Source organism: Zootoca vivipara, chromosome 3 (genome assembly GCF_965207765.1).
Source record: "Zootoca vivipara chromosome 3, rZooViv2.hap1.1, whole genome shotgun sequence".
In the NCBI taxonomy this organism is placed as follows: Eukaryota; Metazoa; Chordata; class Lepidosauria; order Squamata; family Lacertidae; genus Zootoca; species Zootoca vivipara.
The window spans coordinates 61033433-61058796 of record NC_142586.1 but is presented as its reverse complement, the minus strand read 5'-3'; the positions used below and the strand labels follow the sequence as shown (position 1 = coordinate 61058796).

The following is a 25364-nucleotide window of genomic DNA, read 5'->3' as shown; positions in this document are numbered from 1 at the left end:
AGATTGGCAATACGGCACTCGCCTGGTTCCCTGTGGCAAATTGTAGTGATCTCTAAGGAAAGAGGGGCAAAATAACTCTTGCTTCATGCACTCTCTATTACCTCTACCTAGAGTCAACAGGCCTAGAGAGGGCAGATGCGGCAACTGCTATGATGACTTGCTGTGTTTCCCTGACCCAGAGCAAAACAGTGGACTGTGAATGGTTGCTGCACCTGCTCACTCACTTGCTGATTTTCTCTCAGCAGAAGAAAACAGCTGCAGCACTTTGAGACCAAAAGGAGCCAACACACAGGGCAGCAGTAGAGAAGAGTGGGGAACAACAAACATTTACATGCGCTAAGCAGCCTACCCACCCAAATACCCATCCTTCTATCCTTGTTTGCAAGACTGCAAATAATTTTTCATACACAGTTCTAAATAGGACACACAAAAAAAAACCACAGACAACAGCAGTATTTTACAACACTGATTTTTTTTTTACCATGCACTGTGTGAAAATGAGGCAATTCATTGTCTCTTGATTGAGGAAACACAACTACAATGAAAAAAATCTCACTTTTTCTTTGCTTCAGTATCAAGGCAGGCTTGTCTTTTCTTTGATGGAGGTAGATGTGGAACAAATTCTTCCTCTTTGGGATGTTTAACTGCTCTTTGCTCTTTGAAAAGGACGGTTTCTGTGACTACTTTCTGTGAAATCTGGGCCGGCTCAGCATTTGCAACTGCCTGAGTAACCTGAGGGGCAAATTGAACAGGGCATCAATGTTGATAGAATGAAATTCTTCTATATGCCATCTTTGTACAAGAGATAAATGCAGCTAATAGTAACAGTAACACTCATCACTTTAGATATGATCCAGATTAAGTTAAGTGGTTTTAGACCAATTAATTTCACTGAGAACATTAAGCATGTGATTTACTGCCTTCCACTGGTTTTGAAGGAACTTAAACCGCAGCTTCATTTGTGGTTTTTTATCCTGGCTCTCCCCTCTGAAGAGCTCAGGGTTGGCTAAATGGTCACACATCAGCCTTTTATCCTTATACCAACATGAGGTTAGTTAGCCTGAGAGACGGTAACTTGGTCAAGGTCACTCTGTCACTGTCCAGCCCATCACTGACTCCATACACTGGTCCAGAATCATCTTTATAAAACCAAGATGCAAACAAGCTTCATGCAGCCACAAGAAGTCTAGTTTAACCTTAGCTTCCAATTATGTCCAAACTGGAAAACTATGGTTAATAGCTTCCAAAAAGCTAGGAGACAAAGCAATTGACAATTAAACTTTGCTTAAGTACAGTAGCTGTGAGGTTTGCTCAATCTATTTATTAAACTGAGATATGATCATCTTGCTTGTGATTTTTTAATGGATGACGTTTCTGGGAAACTTCACAGTCTGTTTTGCACAGTACTATTTTGAATTACTCGGCCAATTCACTATTCAACTTGTCTCTAAATCAAGTGCAGATTAGAATTAGACTTTCAGATTTTCTAATCAGATTAGAAATCAAGCCTGATAAGGACCGATTTACTTCCTTCCCCCCACCCCTCCTTTTTTTATTTTTAACACCTTTAAGAAAATACCTCCAGGCTTCTTTATTAGTTTTACTTGTATAGGTCAACATTCATGTATTTGTGAAAGACATTTGGAAGGTGTAAAGGGATAGTAATATTTTTATGGTACCTGAGTAGAGTAATCCTCAAGTTTCTGAACTAAACTGTCCCACTTCTGTGTTAGTTCTTCCAGATTGCTGTCAATTTTCTCCAGTGCCTTCTGGTTGTTGAGAAGTTGTGCCACATCTTGGGATACCTCATTCAGCTGTTCTAATGTTCGACGCTTCATTTCCATATCTTCTTTGAGAATCTGACATTGTGAAACAAGAGCAGCCATTCCCTTTTTAAAGGCACAATTCTGCTCAAATTCCCCAGGCTAATAAAGTATATTCTTAGAAAATAAAATTGTGAAAATGTCCATAATAGTTTTGGTGGAAGTTTTTTTTTTATACATTTGCTAAAATACTATGCCTGTTCAGGTATTCAGTATCCATGTACCATCTCTGTGAAAAAGCCAGCAGGAATGCCCTTGACATGTGTGCTAGCCACACACACCTCAGACAAATCATGATTAGCAACACAGAATCATAGAACTGTAGAGGTGGAAGGGACCCATGGGTCATCTAGTCCAACCCCCTGCAAAAATGCAGGAATCTCAACTAAAGCATCCATGACAGATGGTCATCAACCTCTGTTTTAAAACCGCCAGTGAAGGAGAATCCACAAATCGCCAAGGGAGTCAGGATTACCTGAAGGGGGCGCTGCTTCTCCATGCCTAACATCTCAACTAGGAGAGGAACCCTGATTGATCAGCATTTTAGTCCCCATGCTGAAAACCTTACACTATGACTAATACCAATTGTGCATTATAGCCAGGGTTGTGTCCAGCATGTGACGCATCATGGAGCCCTGTGCATTTCCACTGGCCCCTTCACACACTCTGTACCCACAAGCTTTAGTTTCACTGAAAACTGGGAAGAGTCTTGACTAGCATGCACATATGAGGCTATTGTCAAGATTCAGAAGTCCTAAGCCATACACAAGGGATGCGGGTGGCGCTGTGGTCTAAACCACAGAGTCTAGGGCTTGCCGATCAGAAGGTCAGTGGTTTGAATCTCTGCGACGGCGTGAGCTCCTGTTGCTCAGTCCCAGCTCCTGCCAACCTAGCAGTTCGAAAGCACGTCAGAGTGCAAGTAGATAAATAGGTACAGTGGGAAGGTAAACGGCGTTTCCATGCACTGCTCTGGTTCGCCAGAAGCGGCTTTGTCATGCTGGCCACATGACCTGGAAGCTGGAAGCTGACTCCCTTGGCCAATAAAGCGAGATGAGCGCGGCAACCCCAGAGTCATCCGTGACTGGACCTAATGGTCAGGGGTCCCTTTACCTTTACCTTTAAGCCATACACAGAAATTTTGAAGCGTTTGTGGAGCTTCACACATGACAAGGGGCTTCTCCATTTACTTCATCACTGAGAACAATATTACACAGTCTCCCTCTTACTTTCTTCCTTGAAGTAAAAGGGAAATTGCTTGCTTGAGTGAAAGCTGCGGTCACGTCAAAAACCAAGAAAGCTCAAGATCATGATTTGTGTGTATACAACAGATTGGGTTGAGGGACCTGTGGCCCTCCAGATGTCGCTGCACTCAAAATCCCATCAGCTCCAGCCAGCATGGCCAACAATTAGGGGTGATAGGAGTTGGTGTTGAGCAACATCTCACAAGTCACAAGTTCCCCATTCCTGCAACAGAATTACTAGGTACTTATCTACTGCTGTATCACATAGTCTTAAGGAGGGTCTTCTCCCATATCAATTTGCCCATGCATTAAGATTAGAAGACGTCCTTCTCCATTTTCCATCTGTAGAAGAAGCACGTCATGTATGTATAAAAGATAGGAACTTCTTTCTCATAGGTCCTCAACTGTAGACAGAGGTACTCTTGGCACCAACAATGTATGCTCTTTAGGACCAGATTAAAACATTTTCTATTTGCCCAGGCATTTTAAGTTATGTTACTTTCAGCTGGTTGAGTGGTTTTATGCCCCTTAATTTTATTGTATTGCTGGTTCTGTTACGTAATGCAAATAATGGAAGGTAGATTTTTAAATATCTTTGAAAATTTCCATCATTCACCTGAACACTGTAATTCAGGCGTTCTAGTGCCAGACGCTTCATTCTCATATCTCCTTTGAGGATCTAATGCTGAAACAACAGTATCCATATGAATTTGTCTTGGACTACTGCCTTCATACTTGCTTTTCAATAAGCGCCACTTTCATTTTGTACACTCTCTAGCACATTTGCATGAACTGAACAGTCACATGCTTTTCACAAATTTGCGTGCTGTGATTTTCACACTGCATTCTTCAGCTACGAGTGAAACCCACAAGTATTAACCTATGTCTTTGGAAAGTAATTTGAAAACTTGGTAGACCATGAAATTAGCACTAGGATGAAACAAGGATGGTACTCTAGGCACTGCAGAGAAAATGCCAGATTGACAATAGGGAGTAGAACAGGATGAAACATTTAGGGTTTTGATGCTATTATCAAATGCAAACCAAGTAATACTCACTGCCAGCTTTCGAACATTCACACCAAGCTCTTTTTGATCTTTGAAATTGCTTGTTTGCACTTGGTTTAAATTCTCTTCTTTCTCAGTTAGCCAGGCTTTCAACAAACACTGCACAAGAGACAACACATTTTTTTAAATAAAAAAAACCAACAAGAGAATATTTACACAATTCTCTTGCATTTTAGTTTTATTTATTAAATTTGTATACCGCCCTTCATCCATAGATCTCAGGGCAATTCACCACATAAAAATACAATATAAAAACACAAATACATGATGAAAACAATAACAAAAGGAAAAAACCAATAACCCCGTCTCCTCACACATTTAAAAGGTTTGTAAGATATTTAAGATGTTAATCAGCCAAAGGCCTGGTTGAAGAAGAACTTTTTTGCCTGGTGCCTAAAAGTGTATAATGAAGGAGCCAGCCAAACCTTCCTGGGGAGAGCATTTCATAAATGGGGAGCCACTGCAGAAAAGCCTTGTTCTCATGTTGCCACCCTCCATATCTTCCATGGAAGCAGCACACAAAATAAGGTCTCAGATGGTGATCTCATGGTCTAGCTAGGTTCATATGAAGATAGGCGGTCCTTGAGGTACTGCAGTCATTTGAGGCTATATTTTGCTAATCATCATCATCATTGTACCTTAATTGCAACACTACTTTGGCATTACACCAGCACTTTGTCTTCTTATTATTGGTTGGCACCTTGTTCTCATTGGTTCCAAAAAAACCACACACAACTAGGTAAAATGCCATCTTCCATTTCTTTGACAGAACAAGTGTCATTCTACTTATAAGAGCATTCTTTTGTGGAGTATCTTAAAATTGAATATAGCCTATAAGTCCATTGCTTTGTCAACTAATATGATAGTGTCAAATCCAGACAAATGCAACATCTGTAAGCTCATGATTTCACAAATCAGTACCAAGTTAGTGCATAAACTCAAAATTAATTAAATCTAGCTGGGGAAATTATTTTGTATATTTTTAGTATTCATAGCAGATATTTTTTTCTCACTTCTTTAATGGCATGTTTAGCAGACGATATTTAGCCCTGCAAACCAAGAACCAACTCAAAGGGTCATAGTTGTCCTATTCCATCTACTCAGCAAGCAACAAAATTTGACCCTAAAGAACCAATGCAGAAACTAAGCCTCCCACTCCAATCACTGAAGTAAGTATCATTAGTGGCTTTTTATTGGGATTGGACATTTCCAAATACTCTTGAGTCCACAGAAAGAGCTAGTATTAGTAATCCTAGTAAGAGCTACACCCAGTTACAGAAAGGAACTAATACACAACTTTTGCATTCTTGTGAAAAATCACACAAGTTTCTTCAGACAGAATATTTTACATTGAATTGACACAGACCATACCCTCCAACATTTCTCCGATGAAAACAGGGACACACCATTCCATATTGATAATTTTACTGTTTCTACCCCACACTGGGTTGTCCCAGCCACTCTGGGCAGTTTCCAACATATATAAAAACATAATAAAACATTAAACACTCCTATACGGGAGTGCCTTCAGACAGCTCAGGGGTCAAATAACGCCATACCCTCCAACATTTTCCCAATGAAAATAGGGACATCCTAAGGAAAAGTGGGACATTCTGGGATCAAATCAGAAACCGGGACAGCTTCTCTAAATCAAGGACGTCCCTAGAAAATAGGGACACTTAGAGGGTCTTTCAGACTTAGAAATATGAACAACTGAGCTTTGCTAACAGCTGCCAAAATGTATTTCCTTTTTTAAAAAAAAAACCCAGAAAGGCTATAATTACCATTGAGCAAAGAAGTTAAGTGGCAGTGTTTGAAGATAATTTTCCCAAATGATTTAACATTTACTGACTTTACAATCTGCCTCCCCAAAAACATCAAGGCCACTATACATCCTAAGGTATCTCTTTGCTGTTCATCCATTCAATTAGAAAACTTCAGCCAATGAGTTGTTTCTTTTTTTTTCACCACTAACAAATCATTTTAAAAGATCTACACATTGGTGCATACAGTGAAGTAATTTACCTGCATGTTGTTGTTTTTAGAAATAGCTTGCATAAACTGGAGAAGCTGGTAATTAAGGGGATTTTGAAGTGGAAATGCTGCCCAAGGCTCTTTGGGGGAAATAACAGGGCAGAAATGTAATGAAAGAAACAGGACTCAAGATAAGACTATGCCAGGTGTCAGCAAACTTTTTCAGCAGGGGGCTGGTCCACTGTCCCTCAGACCTTGTGGGGGGCCAGACTATATTTGGGGGAGGGGAAGAGAATGTATTCCTATGCCCCACAAATAACCCAGGGATGCAATTTAAATAAAAGGACACATTCTACTCATGTAAAAACATGCTGATTCCCAGACCGTCTGTGGGCCGGATTTAGAAGGCGATTGGGCCGGATCTGGCCCCCGGGCCTTAGTTTGCCTACCCATGGACTATGCAGACAAAGGCAATCTGAGTTAACCAGAGTTGATGGTGTCACTAGTGGTGTCCCTTGACCTTTAAATTTCTTTTATACAAGTGAAGGATTTGTGTTCATTTCTGTTGGGACTTAGAATACTGCTCGTGTGGATACAATAATGGCAAGGGCACAACCTGCCCTCTGCAAGCAACACTGATTCCTCTAGTCCTCTATGAGTGGTAATACACACACTAGCCTTTGAAATCTGTAAGACCACCCCTCTAGATAGAAAGAGGCACAACAGTAGAGGATTACTTCTGTTATTTTATCCTATTATATTCATCTCAAATGGGATTAATTTAATCTGATTAATTTAGCAGTTTGATCCACATGTGATCCATAACAGGGCCAACTGCATACAGAGAAGAGGCCACAATCATATGGATACAGTGATTACTCAGCCCCTAGTCTACTAAAATTAATAATGCTCTGCTTTAGTTAAATTTGTCACTGGTCTTAAAACATACTGTTTGTAACATATTGGATACTCTGTGTGTGTATATATGTATATATATATAATCTTGATTTATACTTTGGGATACAAGTAGGCAAATTACTCTCCTTCTCTCACCCATAATGCAGATGACTAGTCACTAGTCTAGTGTGGTGTGTGTGGAGTGTGGTGGAGTCTCCTTCTTTGGAGGTCTTTAAGCAGAGGCTTGACAGGCATATGTCAAGAATGCTTTGATGGTGTTTCCTGCTTGGCAGGGGGTTGGACTGGATGGCCCTTGTGGTCTCTTCCAAATCTATGATTCTATTATTCTATGACAGCAAACAAAGCAGCAAGGTTTAGCAATGAAGGTTATTGCATCATTAGTTTTTAAATCCTTCTTAAGACACCCAGGAGGGACCTGTATCTACATACAATATAAATCACTTCTATAGTTCGGGGGGGGGGTCTTAAATGAAACAAACAATAGCAATTTGTATTTAAGCACATCCACAAAAAATGGAAGGCTGTACTGCAAGAGCCAAGGGCCCATGTCCAGATAATAATAAAAAATTGTAGCAACATGGGCCCAAGTATTCCTGATGGTGCACCACTCAAAATGGCAGCTGACAACTGGCCTGTGCAATGAGAATAGATCTATATCTATTATTTTAGTATTTAATTTTATGTAACAAGTTTCCCCCTGCTAAAAAAGCAGTTTGAACTAAAGAAACACAATTTATTTTAAAACTCTTTTACCTGAGATTAAAGGTGTTCCTGAAAACTTGTACAATAACCTAACTCTCCTTCCCCATTAACATGGCCTTATAAATAATTACATAATAATTACATTAAAATGTAAGAAGTGTCCAAAGGCCTATTTAAGCACACCTTTCTGTTCTCAAAGTGGCCAACGAGATACTTATGGGAAGCCTGCAAACAGGACATGACTGCAACAGCATTCTCTCCACTCATGTTTCCTAGCAACTGATAGAGGCATTCCCTCTCCCACAGTGGAGTCGCCATTGTCTTTGAATATGCCTAATTGCCTTTCAAAACTTTTCAAGTTGGTGACCTTGGTTACATTTTATGGTAGTGGATTCCAAAGTTTAACTATGTGCTGGTGAAAAGGTATTGCTTTTTTCCAGTTCTGAATCTTCCAAAATATTTCAGTTTCATAGCAATATGCACTGGTAACAGACTAGTCCATAACAAATTGAATGAATACCTTTGAGTAGGAATACAAGCAAGTTCAGAAAGCTGATTTACTCTTTTTTTAAAAAAAATAAGTACACTAGAGAAAATAAACAAGTTTTACCTGCTCTTCCAATAGCTCCTGCCATAAGATATTGAGCTCTTGTAGTTTGAGCCACCGTTCCTCAGTCCAGCGACAAACTGCTGTCCATCGTTCACCAAGCACCTGCAGACAAATAAAGAAATTTCTGAAACCATGCATTCCCCTTTGAAAGCAGATGGAAAATACAAACATATAGGGTGGGATTTAGCTAATGAGTCCCAGCAGCAAAACCCCTGCAAAATGGGGCTCCACCCCCTTTTCATCCTTTGGCGTTATGTATTGTATGTGCACATATTTTTCTTTAATGTAAGTTGATTGAAGACGTTCAGATGACAAGCATCTAGTAAGTCTAATAAATAAATGTTGCTTGCTTGCCTGGAGGACAGAGAGCATTGGGTGAGTGTGTGTACAAAGGTAAGATTCATATTCATGACTCCATCCAGGTTTGCCCTGCCCACCCACTGGCATGTGTTAGCATTCCCCCAGAAGGAGATGTGGCCGTTTGGCTGAAAAATGTTCCACATTTTTCCCATGCAGAGACTTATTAAATCAAGACATCCACTCACCTGCAATTGATCTTCTAGGATAGCTGTGGCACTTTCACCGCTGTTTTCATCAACGATGACCACCATGTGAGTCAATGAGTTTACTTTAACCTGCTCTGCTTCAAGATCATTTTGTAGCCCCTGAAAGCATTGATTAAATTGTTACAAAGACCAGACATAAAACTGTGTTGTTTTGCTTGTGCCAGCTCCTTGATTTTGTTTGTTTAAGCAAATATTTTCCCAATGAGCCACGACTGTTGAGCCACAACCACTCTAAACAGCCCCTGCTGCTTCTGACTATATCCCACACGATATGTATAGTAGCAAAATTATTTTCACCAATGCAGCCTTATCTTGCATATGTGCTCATTGAGTCACTTCTGGCAAGTGAAGATCCCCACACTGATTTGGCATGTCACATGTCACATGAAAATGCTAGCTTGGAGCTCTGGGCCACATTGAAGAGTGGGTGACAGGAAGAACAACATTTCCTCTGTGACAACACTTTTGAGTGCTTAAAAAATACACCTCTCCTCAGAAAAAGCACTGTGTCAAAAGGCAAGATTCACACATACCCCAGAACAACTAATATTACACAAGATCAGTCATATGAAAAATCCCATAATTTGTATCCAGAAGCTTTAATGGCTACACTCATTGCTCCACAAAGTTTCAAGGAAGCCAAGAAGTAAAATGTACTTCCAAACAAATACAGTTCCTGAACTTCACTATACATGGCACAACTCCACACGAAGGTCTAAATCTTATTTTAAAAGAGGAGTTTCTATATTAACAATGCCATCCAAAGGGAACCAGGAAATATGAGCTGTTGCAGACTATTTTTTCACTCTATCATGCTTATTACAGTAAGGGGTAAAAATACTTTATGTTCATCCATCTGCTGTTGAAAGGACTCCAAGTCTTCAGCGAAGCACTGAGATTCCATCTTTTGAATGCGTCCTTCTGTAACAGTCAGCCAGTCGGACAGCTGCTGCAGTTGTTTCTTCTGTAGCTCCATCAATACATCATGGAGGCTGATCATGTCAAAAACATAACGAATCATTTTAAACGTCATTTTTAAAAGATTTGGTGTTAAAGTAACAGTGCAATCCTAGCGTGTTTACTCAGAAGTGAGTCCCACTGTGTTCCTTAAGTCTTACTCATAAGAAAGTACTCAAAAGATTGCAGCCTACGTGGGTTGGTCAAAAGAAAAGCAACATGTTTAGAAATTGAGCCTGAAAATCTAGACACATTTATTAGGAACTATGTTTTAAAGCAACACATAAGCCTGTATTGAACACAGAATCTGAAATACTGCATTTTCATACAAATATCCAGTTTAGTTTTGTGTTCATGTTAGTGTCTTGGGCGCAAAACTATTCACTACTTAATTTCCTTTTTCCTGAGCTCATTTAGATGTGCTTCCAGGCTGAATTTAGTGTTGTGATGCATTAAGTTTATTCTAAAAACTGCTCAGTCCGCAAGGGGTGGGGGTCAGAGGGGTTGACACATAATGTGTACCATTGGAACTGGAAACTAGTCTGTGCGTGTTCAGGATGTCACTCACTGGGACTGCCGATCCATACTGTCCACTCTGAGAGCCTCCCATCTGGAATTCAGCAATGACATTTGTTCCTGGATTTCACTTTCCTCCTCCTCTGAAAGATTGCCCTGGGCTAACAATTGATTGCCAGCCTGCAGCACACTACCCACACTGCTCTGGTGTGCTGTCAACTCCATCATAAAAGCCTAGGGAAAAAGAGTAAACAAGTCAGATCAATCTGATCTCTTGCCATGGATAATTTTAATAACTGCATGGAATTTACAAGACTTTTAATAAATAGCAAATTGGAAATTGGAACACCAAAGAAAAGGCTAGGATCGATAAAGAAACAAGCAAAAAAAAAGATGCTAAGGTGTTCCTCTCCTCATCAGGAAGCTAAAAATAAAATAATCAAATCAACAGTGTGATTAGTTTTCCATTACTGTGGGAACCTCAGGTTCATGCTTCTTCTATGATAGCCTGAAATGCTTTGGAACAGGGAGCCAACAATATGCAACATTAATCACACAGGACTGATAACGCCAAGGCTGCAGGTTCGAAGCATGTATGGAACAGCTGCATATTCCTCCATTGCAGGGGGTTGGACTAGATGATCCTCAGGGAACTCTACAACTCTACAATTCTGTGATTCTATGATTAGCTCTTTCATGCTTGCATTTTCTTTAAAGTAGCTGTTTCCAGGTGAATGCACACTGTAACGGCAAACATACGAAACAACTACCTATATGTATCTACCGGTAGGTGTAATCTTAAACCCACAACAGATGTATGTATCAATAAAAATTTTTTTAAAAAAAGAAGTCTGAAGTCATGAGTGCCATTTTCAGCCCCTTCACAATCCATGGAAAATCCCGGTTTCTCTCAAAATATTATTATATTGAAAAATAATGTTGCTATTCCATAAGCAAATGATTTATCCATCAAAAGTATTTTTCAGGAAAAGAACCAAAACAAACCAACAAAAAAGTTCCTGTAACTTGCAACGTCTAAGTAGCCCATGAACTTTAATAACATTTCTATTACCGAAGAGAAATTGAACAAGAAACAGAGTTCTTCTGCAACTGTCTACAGAACCTGTGACCCACCAGGCTGAACACAGCCCACAAACTATGTATGCAACCATCCCCTTAATCCCCTTTTCTGTATTCCCAGGCAGCAGACGGAGGAGCTTTATGAACTTGGTGTGTAAAATGTGTATAACAACTATGATTATGAGAAAGATCTACTGCTGCCTAAACGAGGGATAATATTGATCAACCAACTACATACTGCAACTCTCGTAGCAACCTTATTTAACACCCACTTCGTGTGTAGCAAATTGTTGCTTGACTTCCTCAACATCATCAGATATGACTTCCTGTTCTTGGAATGTATCCTCGGCAGAGAGTAGCCATGTGAGAACTTCTTCCAGAGCTACTTGGTAGCTGTCCAAGTCCATATCAACTTCAGTGGCAGTGCTGGGAGTTTCTGCTCTTGAACCTCCATAGTCATCTTCAGCTGTTTCACTCTACAGAGCAGAAAAATCAAACTCAGAGCCACTTCTTGAAAGCTGTTTTTATAATAACACAAATGCTTATTTAACAGAGATGTTACCACCACATAAAGGGCTGGAGTGGGGGTTGGGAATGCATGTATCAGAATCTTGTGTGTGTGTGCAAGATTAGGTGTTTACCTTGCAGTGCAAGCAATCCAAGGTATCTGGTTCAAGATATCCAGGGCATGGTTATCAATAACAGATTCAATGTTAATGAAATAAATGGCGGAAATTAAGATTAGAGTTGATATTTTACCAAAAAACCATTTGAATGATCTAGGTTTACTAGCTGACATAATTGAGTTTTGCTCTCAATGACATTCATTTTACATATGCATTTACACAGTGACTTAGATAAAATATTTCTAAACCTGCACAGAAGTTGCTAAGATTCTATTATCTCACCTCCAAAAGCCTACAACATGACCACTCCTCACAAAGACTTATGTCCTCACATTGATATTTAAAAAATGATAATGGCTTTCATCAAATATAACCATATAAAACTGTTTAATGAGATGTTAATGTTTTTACTCTAGATAAGTTTTTCATTACAATGCAGTCGTGCAGAAAAATTAAAGTCGTAGGTCTTTCTTATATTAAAAAAATCCTAGAAAAAATTGTGGAACCCCAACACATGATTAAAGTACTTTAGAAGTCTTATCAGCACTACTGTCTAAAGAGATTTCTGTTGTAAAAATATCCTGTCCTTTTGGAGTACGAACTTGAGTCACACGTTCAATTACCGGATGCCTAAGTGCAATATGTAGCACCAAACCTGTTACAAGCATTAAGCTAGGATTTCTGACAAGTGCTTCACAAAATACATTCAAGTATATAAAACTTAAAATAGTAACCTCTGCACACTTTCTACAACTAGCCTAACAAGAGGTAGGATGTTAACTGGTGGTATTAAAAGTTGAGTTTACACTTTGTCTTATGATTCTATGTCATAAAAACATTCAGCAGTATTACCTCTTGAAAGGAACAATCAGTGACTAGAGCAAAAGTCCAACAGAATTTTTAAAAATGTTGTAGTGGCTTGACACTTAAAACAAGGACAGAACTACACATTATATGAAGTTACATAATCTTTCCCCTTCTCCCAGCAAGAGCTTTCAATTATCAGGTAAAAGTAGCTTTATGCTGACTGAAGGACCACAAGAGGTCTTTCTCTTCAAAAGTTAGAAGATAACAGGATATATTTTATCTCTCAGGAAGAAAAACAGCAGGAGAGCAGGCATGATTTTGGAGGGGAAAAATAGCTGGGATGGGAAGAGTTAAGCAGATCCTTTCACCCAAACCCACCCAACTAAAGGTACAAACAGAGGAAGAATCAACAGAAAGGGCATTCTGGTCAGATAGCACTGCGTGAGAAAAGGAACCATCTTAGGCTTAGCTAAAGTCATTTCCAAATGGTGAAAGAAATAACCCTACCATTTTGATCCAAACTCAAAAATATAGTCAGAGAAGCCTCTATTTGAAGAAGAGACTGAAACCCAGACTGAAAAGTATCAAAAAGAGATTTGGTAAAAAAGGAAAGATAGACCCCTGAGTTGGCTGAAGACTTGTCCTTTCGCAAATGGAAGCATCTGAAAGCAATGGAAGCTTCCACTAGAGCAGGCATGTCCAACAGGTAGATTGTGATCTACTAGTAGATCATGGGGTGTTCCTGGTAGATCCTGGTTGATCTCTGGCCCCCCAGTGATCTCCTTAGGGGGGGAAAACCCACAACTTTGCCTTTCTTCAAAAAGCTCAACAACTTTTGCTTCCCCAAAAAAGCTCAAAAACCTTGGGTAGATCACTGCTAGGTTTTTTTTTTACAACAATGGGTAGATCACTGCCAGTTTTTTAATACTGTGAGCAGATCGCAGTCTATTGGGAGTTGGACGTCCCTGCACTAGAGAAAGGAAGGAACTGATTTTTGCTTCTTTCCCTCTTCTCCTTGCAGCCTCCTATGCCACCTCACACAGTGTTCAAAAAGCACTCCCACACTTTCCAGAGTACATCTTCAGGAAGTAAAGGGTACATGGGCATACCCAGCGAGGGGCGGGGGGCAGCTGCCCCCCACCTAGAAGCAAAAAAAAAATTACCGTATTTTACAGACCATAACCCGCACTTTTTTCCTCCGAAAACTGATGGGGGTTATGGAAATCGGGCTGTTTCCGCCCCCTCCGTGGTTGCAGCCAGCGACATGAACGTGGGGGGAGAAGCAGCCCCAAATTGGGCTGTTTTCGCCCCCTCTGCGGCTGCAGCCAGCAACAGGAACATGGGAAGGGGGGGAGGAACAGCCTGAGCTGGGGGGGGGGGCGGACGGAAGCTCCATCCTTCCTTCCTTCCTTCCATCCTTCCTTCCTTCCCCCCTCTTTCTTTCTTCCTTTCTTTCTCTCTCTCTCTCTCTCCCTCCCTCCCTTCTCTCTCTCACCCCTTCTTTCCTCCCTCCCTCCCTCCCTCCTTTCTTTCTTTCTTTCTTTCTTTCTTTCTTTCCTTCCTTCCTTCCTTCTCTCTCACCCACCCACCCACCCCTTCCTTCCTTCCTTCCTTCCTTCTCTCTCTTCCCTCCCTCCCTCCTACCTTCCCTCTCTCTTCCCTTCTCTTGCCCCCCCCTAGTTTTGATCCTGGGTACGCCCCTGAAAGGGTAACAGGGAATCAGTTAAAACTGCATCTTCTCCCACTCCCAGTGAGAGCATCCCAGGATCATAGTTCAGCTCCCACGAACTCTAGATCCAACACATTGTCATACAGCAATGTGCTCCAGAACTTTATATTAAAAGGGGAAAGAAATGCATAAAAGAAAAGGTAGGAGAAGTGATCGACATTTTCCAATGTTACACCATTGAGTTGGATTTGTGGCGCTGCAGAGGGTTTATTTTGTACTACTTGGTGCAGCACTTTGGTTTTTTGGATGCTGAGTGATAAGCCAAGCTTTTCGTAAGCTTCTGCAAAGATATTTAGGATGGTTTGGAGGTCATCCTCTGAGCATGCGTACACTATGTTGTCATCAGCATACCGATAAAGTAACATCAGAAAAAAAGAAGCAAAGGAAGATCACTGGATGATATGGAAGAAGAATGGAAGAAAGCTATGCATTTTTGCACTGCATGACAGAAGCCAGAACCTATTGACCGTACAAGTTTATTTGAATACCTTTCTATTGACTGTGAAAAGGACAAAAGACACCGGGAGGCAACATTAAATGTCATATGACATTACTCTAAGAAAGAATTGGGAAAACATTAGCACATACCATCTGTATGTCCCCTTCTTCACATTCCTTTTTATATTTCCTTGGAAGGGTCTCCACTTCTCGAATATCTTCCATGGTAACTTGCTGAGGGAGGACCTCAAACAAGGATGTCAAGTACATGATAATGGACTTCTTATCAGGAAGCTGTACAGCAACATCTGAAAACATAAATGATATGTTTACTGGATATTATTGCAGGTTTTCAAGCTGAAAACCATGTCCAGAGCCATAAGGCTGTACCCATATGTTGAGTTCAGGGTTTGCGGAAGGTGGGGAGAGAGATTGCAGAAATGAATCAGCAACACATACCGTATATACCGTATATAGGACACTATCCACCAAACTGAGAACCATCAGTACTAAATTCTGTCACTTCAACTCTCATTATATAGATATATTAAGCACAAGACTACTGGCAGATTGACTGAAATTAATTTCAAAAGGGCACAGCATGCTTAATTCTGGGTTATTGTTGTGGTTTGATTTTTTTTTTCAGAATGTTTTATTTTATTGCGGTATGTATTGCACATTTTCATGTTGTATCCTGGTCGGGGATTGATTTTTGTGAAGAGCAAATTATAAATTGCCTAAGCAAATTAATAAATGTAGGCTAAGTAAACAATATAGAAATACTTTGCAACTACATTCTTCTTTTTTTTCCATATTCAATATTGGATTGCATTCCAGTGTAGTCATACCCAAAGCAGACCCTCTGAAATTAATGGACATGACTAACTTAAGGCACATTAATTTCAGTGGGTTTACTCTAAATAGGAATTAGCCAATTATAATCCATTACAGTCATCTTAAATGCATAAACATATAATCAAATAAAAAAATCCACCATCCAGACATAGGTGTACTCAGTTGCAAAGAATCATCTTCTACCTTCAGGATCTAACAATTTTTCTATCCTCAGGCGATTTTTGGCTATGTTGAAGGCATGTTCTAGTCTGTCAACTGGAGCCATTTTAGTTACTTTATCCCAGCTAAAGAGCTCAGGCCTAAAATCAGAAGAGAAAACAAAATAAGGGAAGGTAAAAAAGAAAGATGATTTGCTTATTCATTCAACACTTGAATCAAGCAGTTATATGTACCATGCCTCCATTATGTCAAATACCACATACAAGAGAAAGATCTGTGCATATGCCATTACTTATTTCTCCAGAGGAAACAAACATTTCAGGGTCCCTGGAATTTAGTTCACTTTCAATCACATGGACAGAACTTACCTTCAACCTACTTATTGATCCCAATAATCATGCTAAATAAATCAGACTCAATTGTTGGGTGTATTGTAGGCAGCATGCAGGTGTACTACTGATGCAAGGCAAGGCAGCCTTCAATTAATTCTTTGAACAACTTGCTGTTTTCAAAAGTGCTACATATTTAGTTCAGTTCGCATGTAGTACTAAGCCAAAACATGGCTTACTGCAAGCACATAGGCTCCCAAAGAGGAGACTCCAGTCACTATGCTCCTTTTCTGACCATTCTGTTGCTGTGAGCTAAGTAAGCCATGGGCTTAGTATGTCATATGTTCCTGTGCTCATGTTTTATCTCTTCCAGACAAATTGTGAGCTGAAAACCAAGAACTTTGCTTACCACTTGTGGTTTGAGTGGAATGAGAAACAAGAAGACCAGGTTTGGACAATGCACTAAGCCAAACCATGGTTTAGCTTGTAGCAGGCCCGGACAATGAGCAAATATGCACCATCTCCAGGAACCCATGCATTCGTGCTAAGGCATAGTTATCTTAGCGTTATATATAAACTGGGCCAATATGATCTTACATCAGGCATCCCCAAACTTCGGCCCTCCAGATGTTTTGGACTACAATTCCCATCTTCCCTGACCACTGGTCCTGCTAGCTAGGGATCATGGGAATTGTAGGCCAAAACATCTGGAGGGCCGCAGTTTGGGGATGCCTGCCTTACATGATTAAATTACTTGTGACTGAATCCCATTACAATGGGACTAAAATTAATTTTGACTGACTGGTTCCATTGTTTTAATGATACTTAGTTATTATTATCTTTAGGTAGTGGTGGCCCTCGCCATACATCTTCACCCCAACAAAACGAACCTTGAACTTTATTTTATGCATCAACTGTTCCATGGTTTTCACTGGAACAATATTGCAATGTTAAACTTTCAGTGGAAAATAAATGACCTTTATTCATTTCATAATATATGCATCTATGAATAAATAGTGAGGACAAGATAAACACATGGAAGTATTAGTATTGAGCAGAGATTTCTTTTTAAACAAAAAACAAAATGTTTTCTTACTTTCCCATGTGTGTTTTTAAAAAGCAAAAACAAAGAACATACATTACTGGCTTTGACTGTTGCTCATCACTCAAACGTAATAACCTCGACATTAAAAAAAACTCTCAGCTTTCTTTCCAGCTAACATATGCCAAAGTGGGTTTTAAAACAATTCCAAGTATTTTTTTTAACTTATTGAGAACTGAGTGTAAGCTTTGTGCTCTTTAGGGAAATGTTGTATTGGCAGTTTTCTTCTATTGTCATTTGTTACTGCCATTTTTTTTATTTAAAAAAATGCATCACTTAGCATTAAATTTCCTTACCCACCCCAGGACAAAGAAACTGCAGGCTCCTATTCCCTTAGAACTGCAGCATTTGGCAAGGAGCTACCTACTTGTGCCTGTGGATCACAGCGTTGAAAGCAAGACCATCTGCCCAGCTTGTGGTGAAGTTCAAAACGTTGACCTCACTGTAAGGCCTAGTAGACTGTCGCACCCAGCTCAGGAGGATCTTTTCACTATTTGTTTGCTGCAAGTCTGACATTATATCTTTCATGACATCTTTAACCTGAAAGAAAGCACAGAAAGGCTTTCAAGTACATATACACAAAACAACTGCCCCAGAATACATGGAGCCTCTGAAAACAGGATTGCCCAAACCTACACATCAGAGTGTTAGCATAAAGGACAGTGACTCACAATCAGCCACATGAAAGAAGCATATGTAATTGTATTTGTTCATATTGACCCTTCCCATCTGTCCCCAACTCTTTTCATTTCCAGACTTTATACTGCAGGCTCCCTGGACCTGACATCTTTCTTTTCTCCCTCCCCCGTGCTTCCAGTGCCAGTACAAAACTTGCACTAGTACCCCTTAAGCTGAAGATACAGATGTTAACAATACTCAGCTAGTACTTTCCCCAACTATTGGAACCCATTTTACCTGCTTCTTGGCCACCTAAGGAGATCCACAGCCTATTCCTTGTGTGCATGCATGCATGCTGGGGAGTAGCACAACGTTTTGTCAAATGGTTTATTACTATTAGAAGAGAGCTACTTTTTCAAGTCGTTGACCCTGTCCCTGGGGTCTCAGGATTGGTGGGATTGGTTGGATAGATGGCATGAAAGGATTGCAGCAAAAGAAAAACTGCAGATGTGTTCCATTGCTAATTAATAATTCACTTGCAAGGACTGAAATAAGGCATCAAGGTTGCTTACCTGCCAGTGCAAAATTATACTCCATAACAAGCCAAGAGTCAGTTTATGATTTCCATCAACAATGTCCGTCCCTCCTATGTTCACCAGCTCCACCTGGAACACACATTCAAGTAGAATCATAGAATCACAGAGTTGGAAGAGACCACAAGGGCCATCCAGTCCAACCCCCTGCCAAGCAGGAAACACCATCAAAGCATTCCTGACAGGTGGCTGTCAAGCCTCCGCTTAAAGACCTCCAAAGAAGGAGACTCCACCACACTCCTTGGCAGCAAATTCCACTGTCAAACAGCTCTTACTGTCAGTAAGTATCATTGCTTTTATTCCAGTCAACACAATTCCCTTCCTAACCATTTTTGCAAAGAAATAGTATAAGCTATATAACTGGATGATTTAATCCCACTTCTAGAATGCATGAGTGCAGAAGCAGGCATTGAATGTACAAATTCTAAGAGATATGCACATTTTTATATTCAAGTTTGAAATTAAAATTGCCTCCGCCCCAATCAAGTTGTCCCTCATCATCAGTGGCAACCAAATATTTATCTGGTGGCCAAAAGCAACAGCCTTTAGGCAAGGGCTTCCCCCAATTCCAGAAGCAGATTTTGGGGAAAATGTAAAGGAAGGCAGGGCAGAAAACCTCTCTCTTTAAACCAAGAATTAAATTCAGGTCCAAACCTTTATATGTATAAACAGTGCAAAAGTAGACAACATTCTTAATTGTGTAACCACTTTTTAGCTTTCCATTTTTATTTTTAAAAGATAGTTTTTTCTGATGCAGTTCAGGAGACTTGATAACTACTGGTATTGATAACAAGTCTATAGAAAGTAAATTATAATTTGACTCAGCCCTCAAAATAAGTTAGCATTCTATCCATGAATGATGCCCAAAGGCATTCAGGAACAAGAAATACAAGTTCACTTCATGGGGGAGAAATTATCTTCTAATTATAAGTGAAGTATCATTACACAGTCTCATCTGCAAAGTATAAACCACTATTGGAACCAAGCATGTTGAATTTTATGACATTCTTCTCCCCAACCCCACCCTGCCACCACCAAGACTTTTCAGGCTGCAGTCTAATTGGTAGTTAACTAATTTTAACTCATAGTTACTTTCTCTTGTCCTGTTTCAGGGGCACTGAATATTCAAGGGCACTGAACTTCTAAGCAAACATTTATTTTAGAAACTTACATTGTTCTGATGTAAAACTTGAAGTACTTTGTTGACATTATTCAAGGCATGAACTCTTGTGGATCCACGTTCTTTCAGCTTCAAATAACAAACAATTTTCAGATATAAGAGGAGAACTAAGATCACAAATTTTCCTTTCATTGTATGTTATTTAACAAATAATACTCTCCAGAAGATTGAGAAAGACCAAACAGAATCTCTGAATACATTCTGAATACATGTATTCCAAATCTAGCCAAATGTTTATCCATTTATTTTAGCCAAGCTATGTAATTATAATTCTGCATGATATAAATTGCTTAGGGCAGCTTGAACAAACTGTTTTTAATAGAAGACAACTGAATCAGGCATACACTGGTTGCATTCAGATGTAACAATAGAAACTACAGACATGTACTGTAGCAAACTTCAGGCTCACATACATTCCCCTTCTCTTTTCCTTCTCTCCTAATTCAGGTATGAAGGGAAGAAATTGTCTAACTCAAGCTAGGGGCTAATCCTGCTATGCACATTCTTCTGATGAAAAAAAATGCAGTGGAAATCCATCAGAGGAAAGGTGCATTAATTGTTCAGCATAGCTGATTAGATTAAAAAAATGTTGCCATCACATATTTAAATTTATTACAACTGCAAGAGCTAGAAATCCAGGAACCACATGCAAGTTCAAACTGATGCACAGAACATAAACACATTGACTTTGAGTGTGCACATTCATAAACTATAGGCAAAGACCTGCGAAGTATTCTAAATAAGTGAATGATGCCACTCTAACTATACAGGCAACATTTGAAGTTAACTTTCCTCTTGTTGGAAGAATGCTTTGCTTACCAATGGATTTCCTGTCAGTCCTTCTAAAAGGTCCAAAAGCCTCCTCCCATCTCGGAGATCTGTGAACATATCCTTTACTGCCGGTTTTCCACACTATAAAACAAGATACGTTTTAGAATCATTGTAAAATGCTCCAAAAAAGGGAGGGTTGTAGGTATCTTAGTTCCCACCATGCTTAATATTTAGTTCTACACACACAAAAAAGAACAAAATGCCATCCAATTTTGTCTCAAATTTTGTTCTCTCTGCATATGTTCAAGCTTTCCAGATTTCTCAGTGAAATCTAGACGATTGGTCTACAGTATTTATATAGACCAAAGTGCCACCAAGGTGGCAACTGCTACATAACCTCCCAACAATCCATTTAAAGCAACTATCATCCATGGTCTTCACAGTCTTGATCTGCTATGAAATTATCATGCAATAATTTTCACCTGGAAGAGTAGATTCCAAATTTGCCACCACTTACAGTTGCCAGAAGCACACAGAGAAAGCCTACTAAGGCTTGCTATACTGTCCGTAAGTCTTGCAGGGAAATGTGCCTAAAATATACCTGTAAATGCTACCACACCTCAAAACACTTGTAACACTGACAGTGTAAACCAGGGATGGGAAACCTGTGACCCTCTAGATCAGGGAGGTCCAACTTTTCATACCAAGTGGGCTTCAATAATATTTCAACACAGAACCCATAGGCCACACACTACTTGTCGGGTGGGGGTGGGGTGAGGGAGCAAGAGAGAGAAGCCAAAATTTGATGCCCCCTCGCATTGCCTTCCCGGAGCCAGAAAACCAAGGCACTGGGCTTTGGGAAGAAGACACAAGACTTTGGCAGAGTCCTAGAACCCTCCCACCTCCTTCCCGAAGCTGGAAAAGCCTCAGATTGGGAAGGAGGCTGGAAAGCTCTAGAACAGGGGTAGGCAACCTAAGGCCCATGGGCCACAAGCGGACCATGGGGGTTATTTAACAGGCCCACAAGCTGCCCCTGAACTGAGCTGCCCGCTCGGCAAGTCCCCGTGCGCTGTGCTAAACTGAGGCTCGCTTCCGCAGCACCGGATATCATGTCTGCGCAGGCGCCAGAATTCGCAGGCATTTACACGAGCGAATAATCCAGCCCACGGAGGAATCTCCACTGGAGTGAACTGGACCAGGCGAGGTAAACCTTGCCGACCCCTGCTCTAGGACCCTCTCAGAGCATTCATGCCTCCTTCCCAAAGCCCACCACCTCGCTTACCCGGCTTTGGGAAGGCAGTACAAGGGCTGCAGAGGGGGGCAGTGCACAAAAAGCTTCAAGGGTGCCATGTGTTGGACCCCCCTGCTCCAAATGTTCTTGGATTAAAACAGCTATCATTCCTGATCACTGACTCAGCTTGGCTAGGTAGGACTAATGGAAGTTGGAGCCTTGGGGGGCAGGGGGGACACAGTTTCCACAGCCCTGCTGGAAGCGGAGATACAAACGTTTAGGATTAAGGTGTGAAGATAATAGTCATAAACTAATAGGAACCCAAAGTCATTCTTTAAACATACAATTTGGGCTACATCCACAAAACGAGAAAACACACACAGCTGACAGAGTCGTGGTCCATAAGAAGGCAGGGCAAGTGGGAATGGAAGGCAAGATACATCTGAAGCACATCCAGCTCCTCAAAGCTGAGCTTACTAGGGGCACATTGGGGGGGGGGAGAGAGAGATGGGAAGCATTGGCTTATTTCAGCAGTTCTGTACTGTAGGTATTCCTTCTCACTTCTCCCATTCCACATATTGTTATATGATCTTTCTTCCACGGAGAAACAAGCTTGCAAGTTTCTATGTAACACTAATTTAGCAGCACGTTCAAGAAACTCCACTAACAGTCTTAGTATAGGGACAGAAAACAAATTTCTGGTTCAGCTTGCATAATACGTATTATTTACTTTCATATTTGGGCCAAGATTTTTCCATATCATGCCCCCAAGCCATGGGAATTTGATGTGGGAACCATTCACAAAGCGGAAAGGTCACTCTGCAGGGTCGGAAGAATTTCAGTAAATGAAACCCAACATATTTTTTCCAGTATCTAAATTTAGAGGACCAACTTTATTCAGAAATATATTTATGTAATAAAAGAGAACTTATGTTTTTCTATTTGTATTGATGCTAGAAAGTATATGTAATTCTTTTGTGGGCATTTGCTTTGATGAATCACTTCTATATAATTATATAAGTTAAATTAGTCCACATTCCTCTTTTATACAGATCAGCCATTTAAAAGGGGGGGGGCAGAGAGACTTGCAAAGCCATGAAGCGGAAGCAGATGCAAAATACAATGTGCTGCGCCTCATTTTTTTAAATAACTCTGCAGTCAAAATACACTTTAAACAAGTGTTTCTCAAATTTGGGTACCCAGATGCTGTTAAACTATAGCTCTCATCATCCCTGGCCACTGGTCCTGCTAGCTAGGGATGATGGGAGTTGTAGTCCAACAACAGCTGCTGACCCTAGTTTGAGAAACGCTGCCTAGGCATTTGATGGCACATGAAACCTTACTGAAGTATATGTTCATTGATCTTGGCCACAGCACTGAAGAGAGTCATTAATGAAGAGAAACATTTTGAATATATATAAAGTAGTTATCATACAGATGTGGTCCACTGAACTGCAAATTATTATCTTTGTCTCTTCTTTTTTTTCTTTATGGCAGGATGGTTTTGTCTTCTGCACCAAAATAATTATAACTTGATTACTTAGCTCAACAAGTACCTGATTTTTATGAGAACAAACCTACACTCAATTTTCTCCCTATAAAAATGTAACAGCAGCAAAACTACCAAAGCAACTTTCAATGTAGCCGATGATACAAAGAAGCAGGTATTCTACAATGCACAAAAACTATTGAAATATACAAGCAATTTGTGAAGTAGATTATGCTATTATGATGTCTACAAAACTGCTACAGGTGTCATCAATTTCCCTGATTACTTTGTTTTCTATAAAAATTACAATGTAATCCTATTTGCCTGTAATGTATACATTCAGAAGGTGAACAATGAATGCATGATTAACATTGAAAAGCAATTAAAGCATCCAGTAACTAAATTATAATGTTTTAATAAAATCATCATGGTTCACATCTATAATTTTATAAAAGTGGCATAAATCACCACACACACACTTATTGGTACCGTACTTCTCTATATCAGCAATATCCTAATGATCCCACTGCTGACTTCCAGATATTAAATTTTATGTCACAAAAGTATTACAGTTGTTTTGTTATTGTTTTCCTGATTATTTTTTTGACTGTTCTATATTATTTGTGCTCTGTTTGTGATGTTCTATTATGCCAGTTGTAGGCAACCTAAGGTCCATGGGCCAGATCCGGCCCAATCACCTTTTCAATCCGGCCCACGGACTGTCCGGGAATCAGCATGTTTTTACATGAGTAGAATGTGTCCTTTTATTTAAAATGCATCTCTGGGTTATTTGTGGTGCCTGCCTGGTGTTTTTACATGAGTAAAATGTGTGCTTTTATTTAAAATGCATCTCTGGGTTATTTGTGGGGCATAGGAATTCGTTCATTTATTAATTTTTTTCAAAATATAGTCTGGCCCCCCACATGGTCTGAGGGACATTGGACTGGCCCATGGCTGAAAAAGGTTGCTGACTCCTGTATAATGCTATTGTTATTGTTTGTAAGCCACTTTGTGATTCATTTGAATGATTATTTTTCTATGCCACTTTACCATCAATCAATCAAATTACTGCAGGGGAGGAAACTCTATTTGCAGCAGGAAGCAATCAGAATTAAAAATGCTTGCTGCTAATGGAGCATGTTTCCTTTGCAGACACAGATGCTTCATTTGCAGGAAGTAGTTCTGCAGCAAATGGCCTTCGAAAGAAGTCACCAATCAGCTGATTAAAATGCCTATTTGCTTTCCTGCCTCCCTTCCCTGTTAGGAAATACAACTTCAATTCTAAAATGTAACCCAATATAATTTTGTGAAGTAGGAAACAGTCAAACAAGAAAGCTGAAAAGTGAGCTCTTTGGACTGTTCTAGAATAACTACAATTCTTCAGCAGCTTATAATGCTCAGAAATTGGCAGTTGTACTTGATCAGAACGCAAGTTCACTGAATGTTTTCATAAAGTTGAATTGTGACCGAGCATACAGAAAGGCAATCTTCAAAATCCATTTTAATGCATTCAGGATATTGCATGCAGAATCTAATTATAATACGACAACATCAAATTCTCCGGATACTGCTATGGACAGAACTATGACTCCTGGCATATGAATGAATTTAATCATGCATCACAATTTGTTTTTGTTTTGTTTTTGAAAGGATATTAGCTCAACAACTCTGCTGCTGTTGTTGTACAATGCCTCTTCACAGTGGGAGTGCAAGAAACAGCACCATAAGGCAGCCTTCTCCAACCTGGTGCCCTTCAGATCCTTCGAACTACAGCTGTGCTGGCTTGGAGAAGGCTGATGGGAATTGTAGTCCGAAACATTTGGAGGGCACCAGGTTGGGGAAGACTGTGTTATGGGTTAGTAGGGGAACAGGGATGCCTATAGAATTTTGGGTGCTGGGTATAATCAGAACTGACAGGCGGAGCTTGTTTTTCTACCAGCCAGATAGAGGGGCAAAGGGAGATGATTGCCCTGCTATTAACCC

At 40.1% G+C, this 25364-nt stretch overlaps 1 protein-coding gene across 7 annotated transcripts in view; it reads right to left on the bottom strand.

The window, feature by feature from the left end:
- Positions 1-25364, bottom strand: part of UTRN (utrophin) — a 345054-nt gene that overhangs the window by 268296 nt on the left and 51394 nt on the right. For all 7 annotated transcript variants that reach the window (XM_035108828.3, XM_035108822.3, XM_060272729.2 and 4 more), the window contains exons 4-17: positions 20710-20802; positions 19882-19959; positions 18690-18782; positions 17867-18039; positions 16093-16208; positions 15205-15362; positions 11727-11930; positions 10427-10608; positions 9743-9893; positions 8881-9000; positions 8336-8437; positions 4123-4230; positions 1680-1859; positions 557-732 (exon numbers count right to left, since the gene is read on the bottom strand). In XM_035108828.3, coding sequence (XP_034964719.3) covers positions 557-732; positions 1680-1859; positions 4123-4230; positions 8336-8437; positions 8881-9000; positions 9743-9893; positions 10427-10608; positions 11727-11930; positions 15205-15362; positions 16093-16208; positions 17867-18039; positions 18690-18782; positions 19882-19959; positions 20710-20802 — 1934 coding nt within the window. The remainder of the gene's footprint in view (positions 1-556; positions 733-1679; positions 1860-4122; positions 4231-8335; positions 8438-8880; positions 9001-9742; positions 9894-10426; positions 10609-11726; positions 11931-15204; positions 15363-16092; positions 16209-17866; positions 18040-18689; positions 18783-19881; positions 19960-20709; positions 20803-25364) is intronic.